Genomic DNA, 15,151 nt, shown 5'->3' with positions numbered 1-15,151 from the left:
ACCTAGACAATGATTACTATTTTCATTTTTAGAAAAAGTCTTTAAAGCCAAGCGTGTAATCCCAGTATTTGGGAGGCTGAGACATCAGGTCCGTAGCCAGCCTCAGCTACTTAATGAGGCCCTCCACACCTTGGTGAGACCCTGTTTCAAAATAAAGAATAAAAAGGCTGGGGTATAGCTCAGCGGTAGAATGCCCTGAATTCAATCCCTAGTACTGCAAAAAAGTAAAAATAAAATAAAAATGTATTTTAAGTCTTTTTATATGCATGACCTCATTTTTCACCATCCTATGAGAGAAGGTGGGTAGTTTTGTTTCATGAGAGTATCAAAAGTCTAGTGGCTGAATTTCACCATCGAATCCAGTAGCCTTCACTGTATTCCTATGAAATTCTGGTGTTTTATGAGCTGGACCAGTGTGTCCCATTGCTAAATCTAGTGGGGAGGGTGGAAATAGCCAAGTCTTTAGGTGAAAAAACTAAATTACAGACATTTCAATTTTTAGCTGTTTAAAACTTTAGTTAGTGGCACTAGGGATTTAATTCAGAGGCATTCTTCCACTGAGCTATATCTCCAGTATTTCTTTTTCTTTTGTGGTGCTAGATATAGAAACCAGGGACATTCTACCTTCAAACTATACCCCTATCCCTTATTTTATTTATTTATTTTTACGGGTTTGGGGATGGAACCCAGAGGCATTTGACCTCGAAGCTCTACTCCCCCTGACCTATTTTTTATTCCTTATTTTGAAACAGGGTCTCATGGAGTTGCAGAGGGCCTCACTAAGTAGCTGAGGCTGCCCGCAAACTGCGATCCTCCGGTCTCAGCCTCCCAAAATGCTGGGATTACAAGTGTGCGCTACCACGCCCATCTTCCCTTATTTTATTATCTGAAAACAGGGTCTCACTAAATTATGGAGAGCCTCGCTAAGTTGCTAAGGCTAGTTTCGAACATGCAAACTGCCTATATCAGTCTCCCAAGTACTGGGATTACAAGTGTACCTAACCAGTTTATTTTCTATTTTGAGACAAGAGTCTTGCTAAGTTGCCCAGACTGGCCTTGAACATGTGATCCTCCTACCAGTGGCCTAAATTGTTGGGACTATGGATGTGTACCACTGCACCTGGCTACCTTTTCTTTCATACTTATTTTCTATAGAACTTTGACACCTGTTTAATATACAAGTAAAATTTTCAAAACAGTAACATTATCATATTCCATTCAACTTTTGTTCTGATTATAAGGCTCAAAAGCCATGGTTTTATTACATATGTATATATTCCCATATTTTAGGTACTCTATTTCTATATAAGACACTGAAATTATACAGTATTACGTAAGCCAGCAAGCATGATGTATGACAAAATTTCCATGCAAGTTCGAGGGGGGTAAAAGTCGATTCTTTCCTATGAAGAAATATGCAGTTAACACAACTGTATTGAAGCTTCTAAATCCCTTTTCAGGTTCCAAATCCAGTGACTCCTTCAATTGCAGGAAACAATGTGCTAAGAACATGCTAGTGCATAATGCAGGAGCCAAGGGAAAGAAGCAGCTTTGATGGCCCAGTTTGGTAGGATGCCCTCACCATCCTACCAGATTGTCTCTACCCAATGGCCTTCAGTCAGACACTAAAAAACAACTGCAAGATTTCATACTAAGGTTAGCAACCCAACATAGGACTATCCCAAACAACCAGCCATTCTGTTTTAAACATTTTTATTGAAATGACAATAAAATAAAAAAGAACAGTGACCATTTTAACCAAACCCTTGCTTTACAAATATAAAAATATAACCAAAACTTCAAACCATTTTATACATTTCCTATGAACAATACCAGAAAAGTTCTCAAAAACTAAATGGTACTTATACCCTATGATGTAAACAGTTAAACAAAAGTTTTTGTTCTTGTTTTGTGGTGCTGGGGATTTAACCCAGGGCCTCTCATGCTAGGCAAGTGCTTCACCATTGAGCTACACACCCAGCCAAAGTTTTCAAATACATACCTTTCCCTCAACAAAACAGCATAATAAATGTATTTTCCCAACATATCTCTATTCTTACAATTCCTCACTAAAATACAAAGTATGCCTAAACTGGCTTAATCTAGACTTATCTAGGTTTTAATAAATCTTTCTTTAAAAAAACAGACTTAATAACAATATGAGCTAATATTAAAATTAATTTTATGGGGCTAGGAATGTAGTTCAGTGGTAGAGTGCTGGCCTATGATTTGCAAGGCCCTAGTTGATCCCCAACACTGTTAAAAAAAATTTAGGAAACAGGATGTAGCTCAATGGTGGAGCACTCATCCAGCAAGCAGAAGGCCCTGGATCTGATCCTCTGCAGAGAAAATAAAAAGCAAAAAGGAGGGGGGTGCATTTTATGGGTCAAGCCGAGTAACAGTGTTATCTCTCATTACATGTTAACACAAACCATAAAGTGATATCAGTAGGTGAAGAACTTAGGGAAAAATCAAAATTATGCTATAGATGCTGACTTGTATTATAGTCAAAAACTACTAAGCCTTCTTTGGCATGTAACATAAAACGTTGCAAGATCTCTAAAGTAGTTTTAGTAATCGCATACTGTTCCAAACACTACGAACTAGGAAAAACATTAAGTTTGAGGACCTAAAATACAAAAAAGCTACTCTAAGCATTTCATCTTAAGTGATTGAGCAGGTACTTTAAAAAGTCCATAAAAGGTAAGCACATAAAGATTCACATCATTTAAGGATGAGAATTGTAAGCTGATTGTTGCTGGCCTCATCAATATGAAGGATCTCTACCTTTCTTCTGTTTAAACATGGAAAAACAAACCAGCTAATCTAGTTAAATTTTGTCCAAACACAACACTAATTTAATGGAAATTTTAAATATCCAAAATAATTGAATGCTAGTTACACTGTAAGACAATGATAAAAAGTAAAAAACTTTCAGATATGCTGTTAACAGTACAAATTCATGTATAAAATTATCATAATGCCATTCGGAGTATCAGCTACTTTTTAAAAATTGCAATGGCCTTCATCATTTAGAAGAAGAAATTTTTTTTTTAATTTTCTTCCAAAGGACAGGTCACGTCTAAATACAACTTCAAATAAATGAGTAAAACTTTTTAGTTTTACTCCCTATATTAAACATTTTCTAGTGCCATTTGGTAGTTGCACATAGAATATGCACCACTTAGATTACTCAGGGAAAATAAGATAGCATAGAGCATGCTTATATAACATAAAGACAACTTTCATTTACAGAACTTGTAACAGTAGGCACTCAAAAATGTTAATCAGGAGCTTATTTGAAAAACTATCCAATGTTTAGTATATAAATCATTTGAATGCACAATTTAAGACTGTTAGTTCTTGAAGAAATTGTATAAAAAGATCTTAAACAGTGCCTTATCTCCTCTCCTAAAGATTATAAGACCACACCAGATTTGAATACCTCTAGTTCTATTCTATCCACAAGGAAACTTAAAACACGGTATTGGGATCCAAATGTAATTGAACAAAGCAAAAGAATTTTTAAAATTTATGTTTGTTCCCCGGCATAGTGGCAAATACTTGTAATCCTGGTACTTGGGAGGCTGAGACAGGAGGAATCACAGATTCACGACCAGCCTCAGCAATTTAGCGAGACCCTCTGCAACTTAGTGAGACCCTGTTTCAAAATAAAAAATAAGATAGGTCTGCAGGTATAGCTCAGAGGTAAAATGCCCCTGGTTTCAAACCCCAATACCACAAAAAAATAAATTTGTGCAATATGAATTTTATATTCAAAGCAAAATCTTTTCTATCACAAGGTTAGCAACCCAGCCTACTTGAATCAAAGGTTTTGTTCACAGCCGGCATGGTAGCATATGCTTGTAATCCCAGCATTTGGGAGGCTGAGACAGGAGGATAGCAGTTCGCAGACAGCCTCAGCTACTTAGTGAGGCCCTTTGCAACTCAGTGAGACTTTGTTTCAAACTAAAGAATAATAATAATAATAATAATAATAATAATAATAATAATAATAATAGGGCTGGGGGTGTAGCTTGGAGGTAGAATGTCTCTGGGTTCCATCCCCAGTATGGCAAAAAAAAAAAAAAAAAAAAAAGGCTTTGTTCACTAGACCCTGGTGTATAGATGAATGCCTTGTTGCAAAGAATCGACTAGAAAGAATTTCTAGGCCAAAGCTTAAATTACAAAGCACAATAGTAGACTTAAATGAGATAACTTCAACACAAACACTCCTGATAGCAAGTTATAAATCACAACTAGAAAACTCCACCTCTTTCAACCCTCCCAAAAATTTCAAGGGCAATTATCTGCAATGTGGTCACTTTATTTGGATGCTACAGCAAGCATGGAAGATAAGCTGGATTAACCCATCTCCACAGCCACCTTTCCCCAATTTGAAGGATTAGCTAAAGGACTCTAGTAAAACTAATTAGAAATGCTAATGTAAACCAAAGTGGCAAGACAGCCCTGAAAGAGTGCCTTTTCAAAGGAAATCACTCATCATTGTTGATCATAAAGACTAGAACTCACTACAAAGCATGTGGCATGGTTACAGTCATTACTTTACAACCATGTGAAGCTTTAACATGACTCCAACTAAATAACTTGACTATAATTCCTTCAGCCACCATTAGCCTGATTTTCTTAAGTCTAAATATGGAAAAATAGTATCACCTGAGTAGATTTGGGAGCCTAGCTTTGTGAGGGACACCATAAAAATAAAAGAACTAATCAAGCCAGGTAAGGTGGCCCAGGCCTGTAATCCTAATACTTCAAAGGCTGAGGCAGGAAGATCACAGGTCGAGACTAGATTCACCAACTTAACGAGGCCCTCAGCCCCTTGGTGAGGACCTTGTTTCAAAATTAAAAATAAAAATTTAGGGCTGGGGTATAGCTCAGAGGTAGATCCCCCTGGGTTCAATCTCCAATACCCCCCACACACACCCCTACACCTAATCTGAAATTTATTTCTGCCTATCAAAAATTTGCCGGGCATGGTGGCGCACGCTTGTAATCCCCGCGCTTGGGAGGTGGAAACAGAAGGATAGCGCAGGTTCGAAGCCAGCCTCGCTGGCTTAAGAGACCCTATTTCCAAATAAAATATAAGTCTGGGAGTGTAGCCCGGAGGTAGACAGGTTCCATCCCCAGTACCACCCCCCAAAAAAAATGAGCTATCATTTTTTTTAATTAGCTATGTCTTACAAGATTTTTCATTAAGCCTACGGTCAGCAAGTTAATAATAAAGTATAAACAATACATTTTGAGTATTAAATAATGACACAACCAGCAGAGTCTTTTGTTCTACACTTCCTTTTACTCCCTCAAATTTAATCCTAATTGGGAAGTGTTTTCTGTTAGGCTGACAAAATATGTTCCCTATCTTGCCCTTGGAGTACAGTTGATTCAGATTACTCCAAAATATTTTTTAAAGTCCCTGTGACTTGCTATAACCAAGTTTTCGTCTCTATGAATATAACCGCAAGTTAACTTTTGTAACCTAAGAATTCAAAATCTAACAGTATTTTTACTATTGCTCTAAGAATAAGACACAACTGCACAATAGCACATATAACTAACAAGCATACATTAAAGAAAAAAACTGAGATCTATCTAGATGGGTCTCTTTTTATACCAATTCCCATGACTTTGCTGACCTAGCCAATTTCAATGGTTTCAACTATGTTTAAGGTCTGTTTACTAATTAAGGCCTGGATGGTTATATAACATACTAGTCAGTTAATATATTGGGGATTCTCTGTAACAACTCATGAAAGTTTAAAATTTTGTACTAGAGTATAAAGTTTGGTATAGGAATTACACTTTGGACACACAATCAGACTAATCAAATTTCCAAAAGTGGTAATGGAGCAAGGGTCCCACTAACTCAGCTGACCCAAACTGCCATTATGTCTTCATGTTCACCAGCCTAGAGAGGGGAAAAACCAATCCTCAACTGTAAGATTTTTAAAAGTTTAATGAGAAATTAAAAAAAAATACAAATAGAAAATTCACTTTCTTTAATGTTGTACAAAAGATGTATGAGTAGAACCAAAAGTAAATAAACATCACATTTGTTTACACCACCATCTAGTTCCTCATATTAACTTTACTTTTCAGACAAGAGAAAGTAGGAGGCAATTTAGGGATCAAGAAAGAGATAAAACCAAAAAAACTTTTCTACGATGTTTATTCTTCTACACTGGATATAGCTGTGCTCACAGAGACGGCTTCTTTTTACTTCTCCTCTGCGCAGAAATTCAGTTGTATATAAAATTGAACCTAAATTTTAAAAAGAACAATGCCTTTATTAAAAACAATGTTAGTTACAGTTTCTACTTCAGATGATAAGGAAATTTATCTGGATGTTCCTACCTCCCTTGACATGTTTAACATTTTCTACACAGAGACAGTTATTCTTTCTGCATTAACAGTATTGTTGGATACTTATAATAACAAAAAAATAGAAGTGCATATTGGGTTAGCCATCTATTAATAAGTTCCTTGAAGAGAGGAAAGATGTTAACCTGTCCTTGTATTCTGATCACTCAACGCAGTTCCTATACCTGGTAGGAGTTTAAGTGAACAACCTGACTTATTTTTTCATCTGTCATACTTCAACTTGTCACCTCACAAGGGGTCACAGCAGAGGAGCAAGAATCAAACTTTATTTGACAAAGTAGACCGATTTCATACTCAACAAGCTCTCAGAAGCTAAACTTACTATGGACCTGTTTCTGAACTAATATTTATACAGTACTTACCAGGATCTTGGCACTGGCATATAAGCACTTTATATGTGTTAATTCACTTGGTCTTCACAATCCTTTGAAAAGGGAACTATCATCCCCATTTACAGATGAAGAAAACAGGCAAATGGGCATGAAAGTTTATCTAAGGTCAAATTACTAGCATGTACTGAAGGTGGGCTTCAAATCCAAACACTGACTCCTGAATCTACATTCCTAACTACCTACCATTTTATTCTGCAATTCTTATCTATGGTTAGTTCCAAGGAGCTCAACCAATGCATAATACAACTTTTAAAAAAATCTTTCACAGCCGGACGTGGTGGTGCACGCTTGTAATCCCAGCATTTGGGAGGCTGAGACCAGAGGTCGTGGTTTGCGGACAGCCTCAGCTATTTAGTGAGGCCCTCCGCAACTCAGCGAGACCCTGCTTCAAAAATTAAAGAATAAAAAAAATAAATAAAAAAAAATAGGGCAGGTGGTGTAGCTTGGAGGTCGAATGCCCCTGGGTTCCATCCTCAGACCCGCAAAAATAAATAAATAAATAAATAAATAAATAAATAAATTAATTAATTAAAAAAAACTTTCAGAATCATCTATTATGACTCATAAGAAATAGATTTATTAAGAACTATCCTGGGGCAGGGGAAGTTTCCCAGAAAAAAGTCCCTGAGGTTTCTCCCAGGTGGAGGGGCCCTCATCTCCAGGAGGCTCCAGTGGCCTTGTGACTGCAATCCCCGTGGAGAAGCCCCAGGCAGTGTGCATGTCTCTCCTGCAGCTATCTGTGTCCACAATGGGCTGGCCAATGTCAGGGTCCAGGGAGTTGGTATTTTCCTTTTAGTGGTCTGCTTTCACTGGAGACACTCTGATGTTAAATAATCCTCGGTGCCTATGCTCCCCCTTTCACTAGAGCTGCTTGGCTCAAACTAAGGCTAATCTTTGGGTCCAGCACAGAGCAGCAACATATTCATCTAATACAGGTCACAGTGAGCCAGTGCCCTCCACACACATGCTCCATCACCAGGTAGACAGTCAGTGGTATCTACAATCAGAAACTGGACCACCTTCGGGTGCTCCACTATTTTAGATAGAACAAGGGAGAGTGTATATCTGTCCTTAATCAGGACCTTCCTGCCACCTCAGTCCCGGCGAGGATATAGCAGGCCAGTTTGAACTGCACAAAGGTGCCCTCCCCAATGTCCCTCAGAATCTCACAATAGCCCCTGAGGGCATCATCGCAGCGAGAGCTGGCTGAAAGGGCTGGCCTCACCTCACCACTCTTTCCTAGTACTGTTCATCACTAATGATGCTAGCTACAAAATTATAAACCAACAAACAAAACAACAATAACAAGTCCAAACAAAACCACACACAAAACAACAAACTTAAAAATCCAAACCAAAGATCTAAAACCACCAAACAAGTTAGCTAACTGTGAGTCTGGCAGGTCACCACCAGAGCTACCTGTACTCATGGATGAATCCCAGAAGCAGTGCTGCTCTAGGTTTCTGCTTGTGTGGGTTACAGAGACTAATGTTTACTTGTTGAGACATTAAAATCTGTAGAATGCTTCAATAACCTCTTTCACATTGAGTCTTAAAAAATTGTGTGTGTGTGTGTGTGTGTGTGTGTGTGTGTGAGAGAGAGAGAGAGAGAGTGTGTTTGTGAGAGAGAGAGCGCGCAAGACAGACACACACACATACACACGCTAAGGATTGAACCCAGGGGCATCCTACCTCTCAGCTACACCCCTAGCCCTGTTTTATTTTTTATTTTCAAACAGAATCTCACTAGGTTGAGGAAAGTCTCACTACTGTGAAGCTAGTCTCAAACCTGCAATCCTCCTGTCTCAAATGCACAGGTACTGGGATTACACCCGTGTGCCACCATGCCCAACTATCCCTAATCCATTTTATTTTCAGAGATGGTCTTACCCTGTTGCCCAAGCTGGCCTCCAATTTTTGATTCCCTTATCTCAGACTAGTCAGTAGTTGGGATTACAAGTTTGTGCCACCATGCCTGGCTTAATATATGTACTTGAAAAGCAAGTGTGTGTAGCACTGGGAATGAAACCAGGGCTTTGTGCATGCTAGATGAGTGTTCTTTTATTTAATAAACTTTTTAATACTGAGGATGGAACCCAAAGGCATTCTAACTCTGAGCTACACCGCCAGTCCTATTTTTTTTTTAAACAGGGTCTAAGTTGCTGAGAGTTTAGGATAAAGGTGAGTGAGATAATGTAGAAAATGAAACTTCACAAAAAAGGAAAGTTTGAAGAGTTTGTCTCTGAATAAAAATTTTGATGGTGTGTCCATGTATAAAATGGGCTCCTTCTGCAGTGGCTGCCCTATAGCTGGGGAGACTGGAAACCTTCAGACATGTTACAAGATCACAGCATGAAAAGTTTTACTCTGAAAGTGGGTCATATCCAATTATTTTTCTGTGAGTTTCCATGTGTGTTCCAGGCTGTGTGGGATTTTTGTGTGTGTGTGTGTGGTACTGGGAATGGAACCCAGGGCCATTCTACCTTGAGCCACACCCCCAGCCCTATTTTTTATTCTTTATTTTGAAACAGGGTCTCACTGAGTTGCAAAGGGCCTAAGTAGTAGCTGAAGCTGTCCTCGAACCGCGATCCTCCTGTCTCCTGTCTCAGCCTCCCAAAGGCTAGGATTACAAGGGTGTGCCACCATGCCTGGCCTAGGAATATCTTGATTTAGATTCACTCCATTTGGTATTTTAGTTTCCAATCTCTGTTCTTCTTCAGGTAAATTTTCAGTCAGAAAACAGCTTTCATCTGCTCTCTTTTCCATTCTTGCAGTCTCCAACAGCCATGCTATGACTGCGGTTAAGTTTCATTTCTTCGCAGCTTCAATATTTAGAACTGATGGGCTCTTTCAATATGAGATGTGTTCTGGCAAGCATCACTTTCTTTGCATTGGATTTGCAAACAAAAAAATTCTTAAAATCTTGCTCCAAAGTGATTTGCTAAAAATATCAGAGACTTTTTTCTGCTTCAACACACTGGCTGAAAGAAGTAACACAATCCTCCCAAGGAGTTGTTCCTGTCATTACCAGGACTGGTGTGGAGAGAGAACTTGACTTGGGATCAATTAAAGTCTGGTGGTCTATGCAAGTGACCACCTGTATTTGTGATAGCTTCTCCCACAGTTTTTTCTACTGCACACCCCAACAGGGAAACCAGGGCAGCATCAGCAATAATTCTGCTTAGAAGGGAAACAATCTTTCCAGCATGTTATCTTATGATGCTTGCAATATTGTCCTCATTTTCATTACTAACACCTAAAATAAAACATTTTGGCTAAATAAGCCTTCTTCAGTAACAGCAGAGCCATCAGGGAGGCAATGAGTGACAAGAGTGTTTTTTTTTCTTGCAGAGAAATGTGAGTAAAATCACTGAAGTGCTCAGCATGAGCAGAATCATTACAGGGCCCAATGTGGGGCTCCAGCTTTAGACTTCTCAGCCTCAACTACTATGAAGGTATTATTTACATGCTGAGAACAGATCTTCATCAGCTTGCTCATGCTTTGCATTGGGAGCCAAGTCTTTCTTCATGAAGCTATGGTTCCTCTTTTCTGAAAGAGTGGTTTTACTTTCAGGTTGATCAGAAACTGGAATTTCTACTGGCTGGTAGTTAGCATGAATCCACAGTTCTTCAAGAAGCACGTAACTTTTACTAAAAAAACTTCAGCAACCATTTAGCTCCCACTACCTGGGGCCTATGGGCTGACTGAGTCCAAAACTGTTTTGGTTCATCATCATAGTTTCCCACAATGATGTTAGTCATGTCTTCATTAAGCTGATTAACACCAGCACTGTGGATAAGCCTTCTCAATTTATCTAGCTTTCTACCTCTAAAACCACAAAAATATAAACTGCACGTTCAATTCTTGGGACACATTATTGATGATGCATACAAAATAACTTGAGGACTGCCGGGCGTGGTGGCGCACGCTTGTAATCCCCGCACTTGGGAGGCGGAGACAGGAGGATCACGCAGGTTCAAAGCCAGCTGCACTGGCTTAAAAGACCCTGTTTCCAAATAAAGTATAAAATAGGTCTGGGAATGTAGCCCGGAGGTAGAAGGGCTTCCAGGAACCCCAGTATCACCAAAAAAAATAAAATAACTTGAGGACCAACAATTCTGCAGCCAAGCTTTTTAGGATGATCAAGAAGTATGACTAAAAGGGTCAGAAATATAAAGTGATCTATCATTCTCCTTAATTTTCAATGCCTTCTCTTCTGTAAAATTCTGAAGATATTCTTCTGACTGGAATTCTTATACTGACTTAAGAGCTTTAAAACAACATTTGAATTATCTGAAGACTTTTAAAACTTCACACACACAAAAACGGTTGTTTATCATTCCTAATTTGGGGGGGGGGGAGATAGAGATGGAATCCAGAGAAATTCTACCTGTAAGCTACACTCCCAGACCTATTTTATTTTTTATTTTGAAACCAGATCTCGTTAAGTTGCTGAGCCTGTCTTTGAACTTGTGATCCTCCTGTCTCTGTCCCCCAAGTATTAGGATTACGTGTGTGTGTGTGTGTGTGTGTGTGTGTGTGTGTGTGTGTGTGTTGGGGGGTCCTGGCCACAGAATAAAGGCTGGGATCAGCGCATCCCACCAAACACACTGGCACCCCTGGCTCAAGATGGCTGCAGCCAATACAGCTTTAAAAAATACATCTTTCATCATTCTGCTCTATGTAAAAATTCAGGGCCTAACTCCACATGTCACAATTTAAGCCTATGGATAGTAAGTTTCAAAGAGGAAAGAATTATATCAAGAGATTCAGTGCTCCACATTTTAACATAGATGATTCCTCTTATATTTACACAATGTTGTCTATTTTATCTCCTCTTCTTTGAGCAAAGACTTCAAACTTAACTGTGGAGAGTATCAGATTAGGGAAAGAGCAGTTCCACAAATATCAGAGCATCATGCCAGCAGTTAAAAGTCTGAGGATACATTTGGTCACATTTTATCTATGGCTCCTGCACATGACCTAAGAGTCCATCTGTTGTCTTCATTTCCTTAAACACCAGAATTTGTGAGCTACCCATTCTCTAATGGCTTTGAATATTATAAATTTGAAAATTTATACAGATTAATAAAAAATGTCCATACCTGCTCAACAGCTGAGGGAGACTAGAAATGATGGGTCCATATCCTGGTGCATTGTCATACAATTCAAACAACGGTGCAGCTACCAGCTTGTAATTTTTAGGGACTGCAAACAAGGCTAAAATAAATGAAATAGGGTTCATTTTCTATAATTTCTCATATAATCACTGCTGCCACTTTACTTCAAATTAACCAACAATTTTATATCTGAGGAAAAACTTAAAAAAATATAATTCTCAATAAGTTCTGATTGTGTTTTCTAAGCTAGCAATCACAATCAGTTTTAAACTGATTCTCTTCAGAAGCCATGCTATTAACAAGTAAGAACAACTTCAAATACTGGATCTAAAAGAAAAGAGAGAATGGCCTTGGGTTCATAATCTTTTCTCTTTTATTTTTTTTGGTACTGGTGATTGAACCTGGGTCACTGTACCTCTGAGTTACACTCTCAACCCTATTTTATTTTAAAATTTTGCAGTACTGGGGATGGAACACTGGTGCATTCTACCTCTGAACTATATCCCCAGACCTACATTTATTCTTTATTTTGAAACAGGGTCTCACTGAGTTGCAAAGGACCTCACTAAGTAGCTGAGGCTGTCCGCAAACCACGAACCTCCTGTCTCAGCCTCCCAAATGCTGGGATTATAAGCAGGTACCACCATGTCTGGCTTTTTAGTTTTTATTTTGAAACAAGTCTCACTAAGTTGCAGAGGGCCTTGCTTAGTTGCCAAGGCTGGCTGTGAACCTGTGATCTTCCTGTCTCCACCTCCCAAGTACTAGGATTACAGGCATGTGCCACTATGCCTCGCTTATTATTTATTTTGAATTCTGTTACAAAACTATTATAAGAAATACTTGTTAAGCCGGGCGTGGTGGCGCACACTTGTAATCCCTGCGCTTGGGAGGTGGAGACAGGAGGATCGCTCAGGTTTGAAGCCAGCCTTGCTGGCTTAAGAGACCCTGTTTCCAAATAAAAAAAATATAAAATAGGTCTGGGAGTGTAGCCTGGAGGAGGTAGAAGGGTTTCCAGGAACTCCAGCACCACCAAAAAAGAAAGAAAGAAAGAAATACTTGTTAAAACACAAAAGAGTCTATAAAGATTTTTTTTTCTTTCTTCAAGTTTTCACTAGTGTATCACACCATAAAAAATCAATACCAAAAATTAAACAATTATTAAAAATAGTATAATCTGGTATCTTAGATTCTAGTTAAATTTACTTATCCTTCTGGACCACGACAGCACAACTAAGAGAAACTAGGTAATTCTGTATGAACATGGTATATGTTTTGGAGTTTTACAAAAAATCCCAAAATTCAAGTAACCAATAGAAATATCTTTGAAAGCACTATAAAAATTTTAGATGTCTGCCTTCAAAAACACAATAGCTTACCTTTCTCTTGAAGTTGAACCAGAAACAACTTCTTATGTTCCTTAGGCTTTGTAATATGTGCAGGAATATATGGATACTAAAATAACAAATGAGAATAATTTGAAGCTTTCAAGACTTAGCATTCTATCTCCATGACTTTAATAACCAATTTTTCTCATTTGACACAAAACTATGAACCCTTCTTAAATCGTCTGTCATATCTTGGATACAATTTTATTTTAAAATGTATGCCCCCCCCCACACACATTGCTTCATTAATTTCTTTGCATGTTCACTCCCAATACAGTGTAAACTGTTGTTAGTTTTCCATTTATTAGGACCAAGTACCTAACAGATAAACTAATAAGTGCTTTTATACATATAAAATAGGTAGTAAGCCATTCAAGACAATTAAACATATTTTCACAGAATTTATGGCCTGAGAAATTTTAACTCAATGTCATCTATCTGATTTTAGTGTTTTTAATAAAATTTGTTGCTTTTTAAAATTTTAAATACAGCCTTTCAGGTATTTAACAATTCTTCTTTGCTCCTATCCTCAGCAAACCTTCCCCTTACATGAACACAGCTCATGCTTCAGAAACGTCAGATGAGCCATCTAAGTGATGCTCTGCCAGCTGGGCAGAATATAACTTAAATAGAAAAATATTTTAGAGACTCTAACGGGATAAAGAGAATTCAAGAGGGAAATTGCTACTCAAGAATGAGTAATTCAACTGGGTGCTTGGAGCACACCTGCACTCCCAGTATCTGGGAGGCTGAGACAGGAGATTCACAGCTTCAAGGCCAGCTTCAGCAACTTCACAAGACCCTCAGTAACTGAGAACCTGTTTTAAAGTGAAAAAATAAAAAATGGCTCAGGGTGTAACTCAGAGGTAGAACACCCTGGGTTCAATCCCAAGTACCAAAGGGAGGGAGAGAAAATGGGAATGAATGATTCTGACACGGAGAAAAAATATCTAAAAAAATATTTTTTTTGCTGGACATGGTGGCACACGCTTGTAATTCCAGCATATGGGAGGACTGTGGTTCGCAGACAGCCTCAGGTACTACTTAGTGAGGCCCTTCACAACTCAGCGAGACCCTGTTTCAAACATAAAAAGGACTAAAAAATAGGGCTGGGGGTGTAGCTCGGAGGTAGAATGCCCCTGGGTTCCATCCCCAGAGTACCACAAAAAAAAAAAAAAAAAAAAAAAAAACCAAATAAATAAAAATTTAAGCCTATTATGTATATGCTTTGGAAGCTTCTACATTTCCCACAATACACTGAGAAATCTACTTTGCTCTGAGTTGTATTTGAGGGCAGGGGGATTAAAAAGGGCTGAAAATAAGCCAGGTGCAGTGGCACACACCTATAATCCCAGTACTAAGGAGGATGAGACACAAGGATGGCAGGCTTGAGGCCAGACTCAGCAACTGAGTAAGGTCCTGTTTCAAAATAAAAGTGTAGCTTGGAGGTAGAAAGCCCCTGGGTTCAATCCCCAGTACCAAAAACAACAGCAAAGTGCAAAAATAGATATTAGAGGAGAGCAGAATAAAAAGAGAGACTGCTGAAAGGAAGTATTATTATCATCTCCATTTTACATAGGAACTTACGCTAAAAAAGGCCTAGTACCTCTCCCAAGATTACTCAGCTCAGCAGAGAAGCCAAAATTCAACTGTACCTATTCAACGCTTATCTGATTATAAAAGCCTATGTTATTTCCCACTATGTTACTCACTGGCACCCAAGCAATATTCAGAGCCATTCTTACGGTACAATGAATTGAGGCCATTGTCGCACAGCAGCAGCAAAGAGACAAAGAGGTCAGAAGTGGCTTAAGTAGCACATGCTAAAAAAACACCTGTGGTCCTCATAAAC

General features: G+C 38.6%; 1 protein-coding gene across 1 annotated transcript in view; it reads right to left on the bottom strand.

Moving 5' to 3' along the window:
* Positions 1 to 325: 325 nt before the first annotated feature.
* NUDT21 (nudix hydrolase 21) overlaps positions 326 to 15,151 on the bottom strand; it is a gene marked incomplete at both ends in the record, with an annotated part of 28,140 nt that continues 13,314 nt past the window's right edge. The window contains 6 exons of the mRNA XM_080703525.1: positions 326 to 432; positions 10,260 to 10,395; positions 10,481 to 10,622; positions 11,608 to 11,659; positions 11,877 to 12,014; positions 13,291 to 13,366. Of these exons, the coding sequence (XP_080559651.1) occupies positions 326 to 432; positions 10,260 to 10,395; positions 10,481 to 10,622; positions 11,608 to 11,659; positions 11,877 to 12,014; positions 13,291 to 13,366 (651 nt within the window). The remainder of the gene's footprint in view (positions 433 to 10,259; positions 10,396 to 10,480; positions 10,623 to 11,607; positions 11,660 to 11,876; positions 12,015 to 13,290; positions 13,367 to 15,151) is intronic.

This window comes from Muscardinus avellanarius, assembly GCF_963383645.1.
Source record: "Muscardinus avellanarius genome assembly, chromosome: 10".
Taxonomy (NCBI): domain Eukaryota; kingdom Metazoa; phylum Chordata; class Mammalia; order Rodentia; family Gliridae; genus Muscardinus; species Muscardinus avellanarius.
The sequence above is the reverse complement of the archived record's forward strand: the minus strand, read 5'-3'. Positions and strand labels throughout refer to the sequence as shown.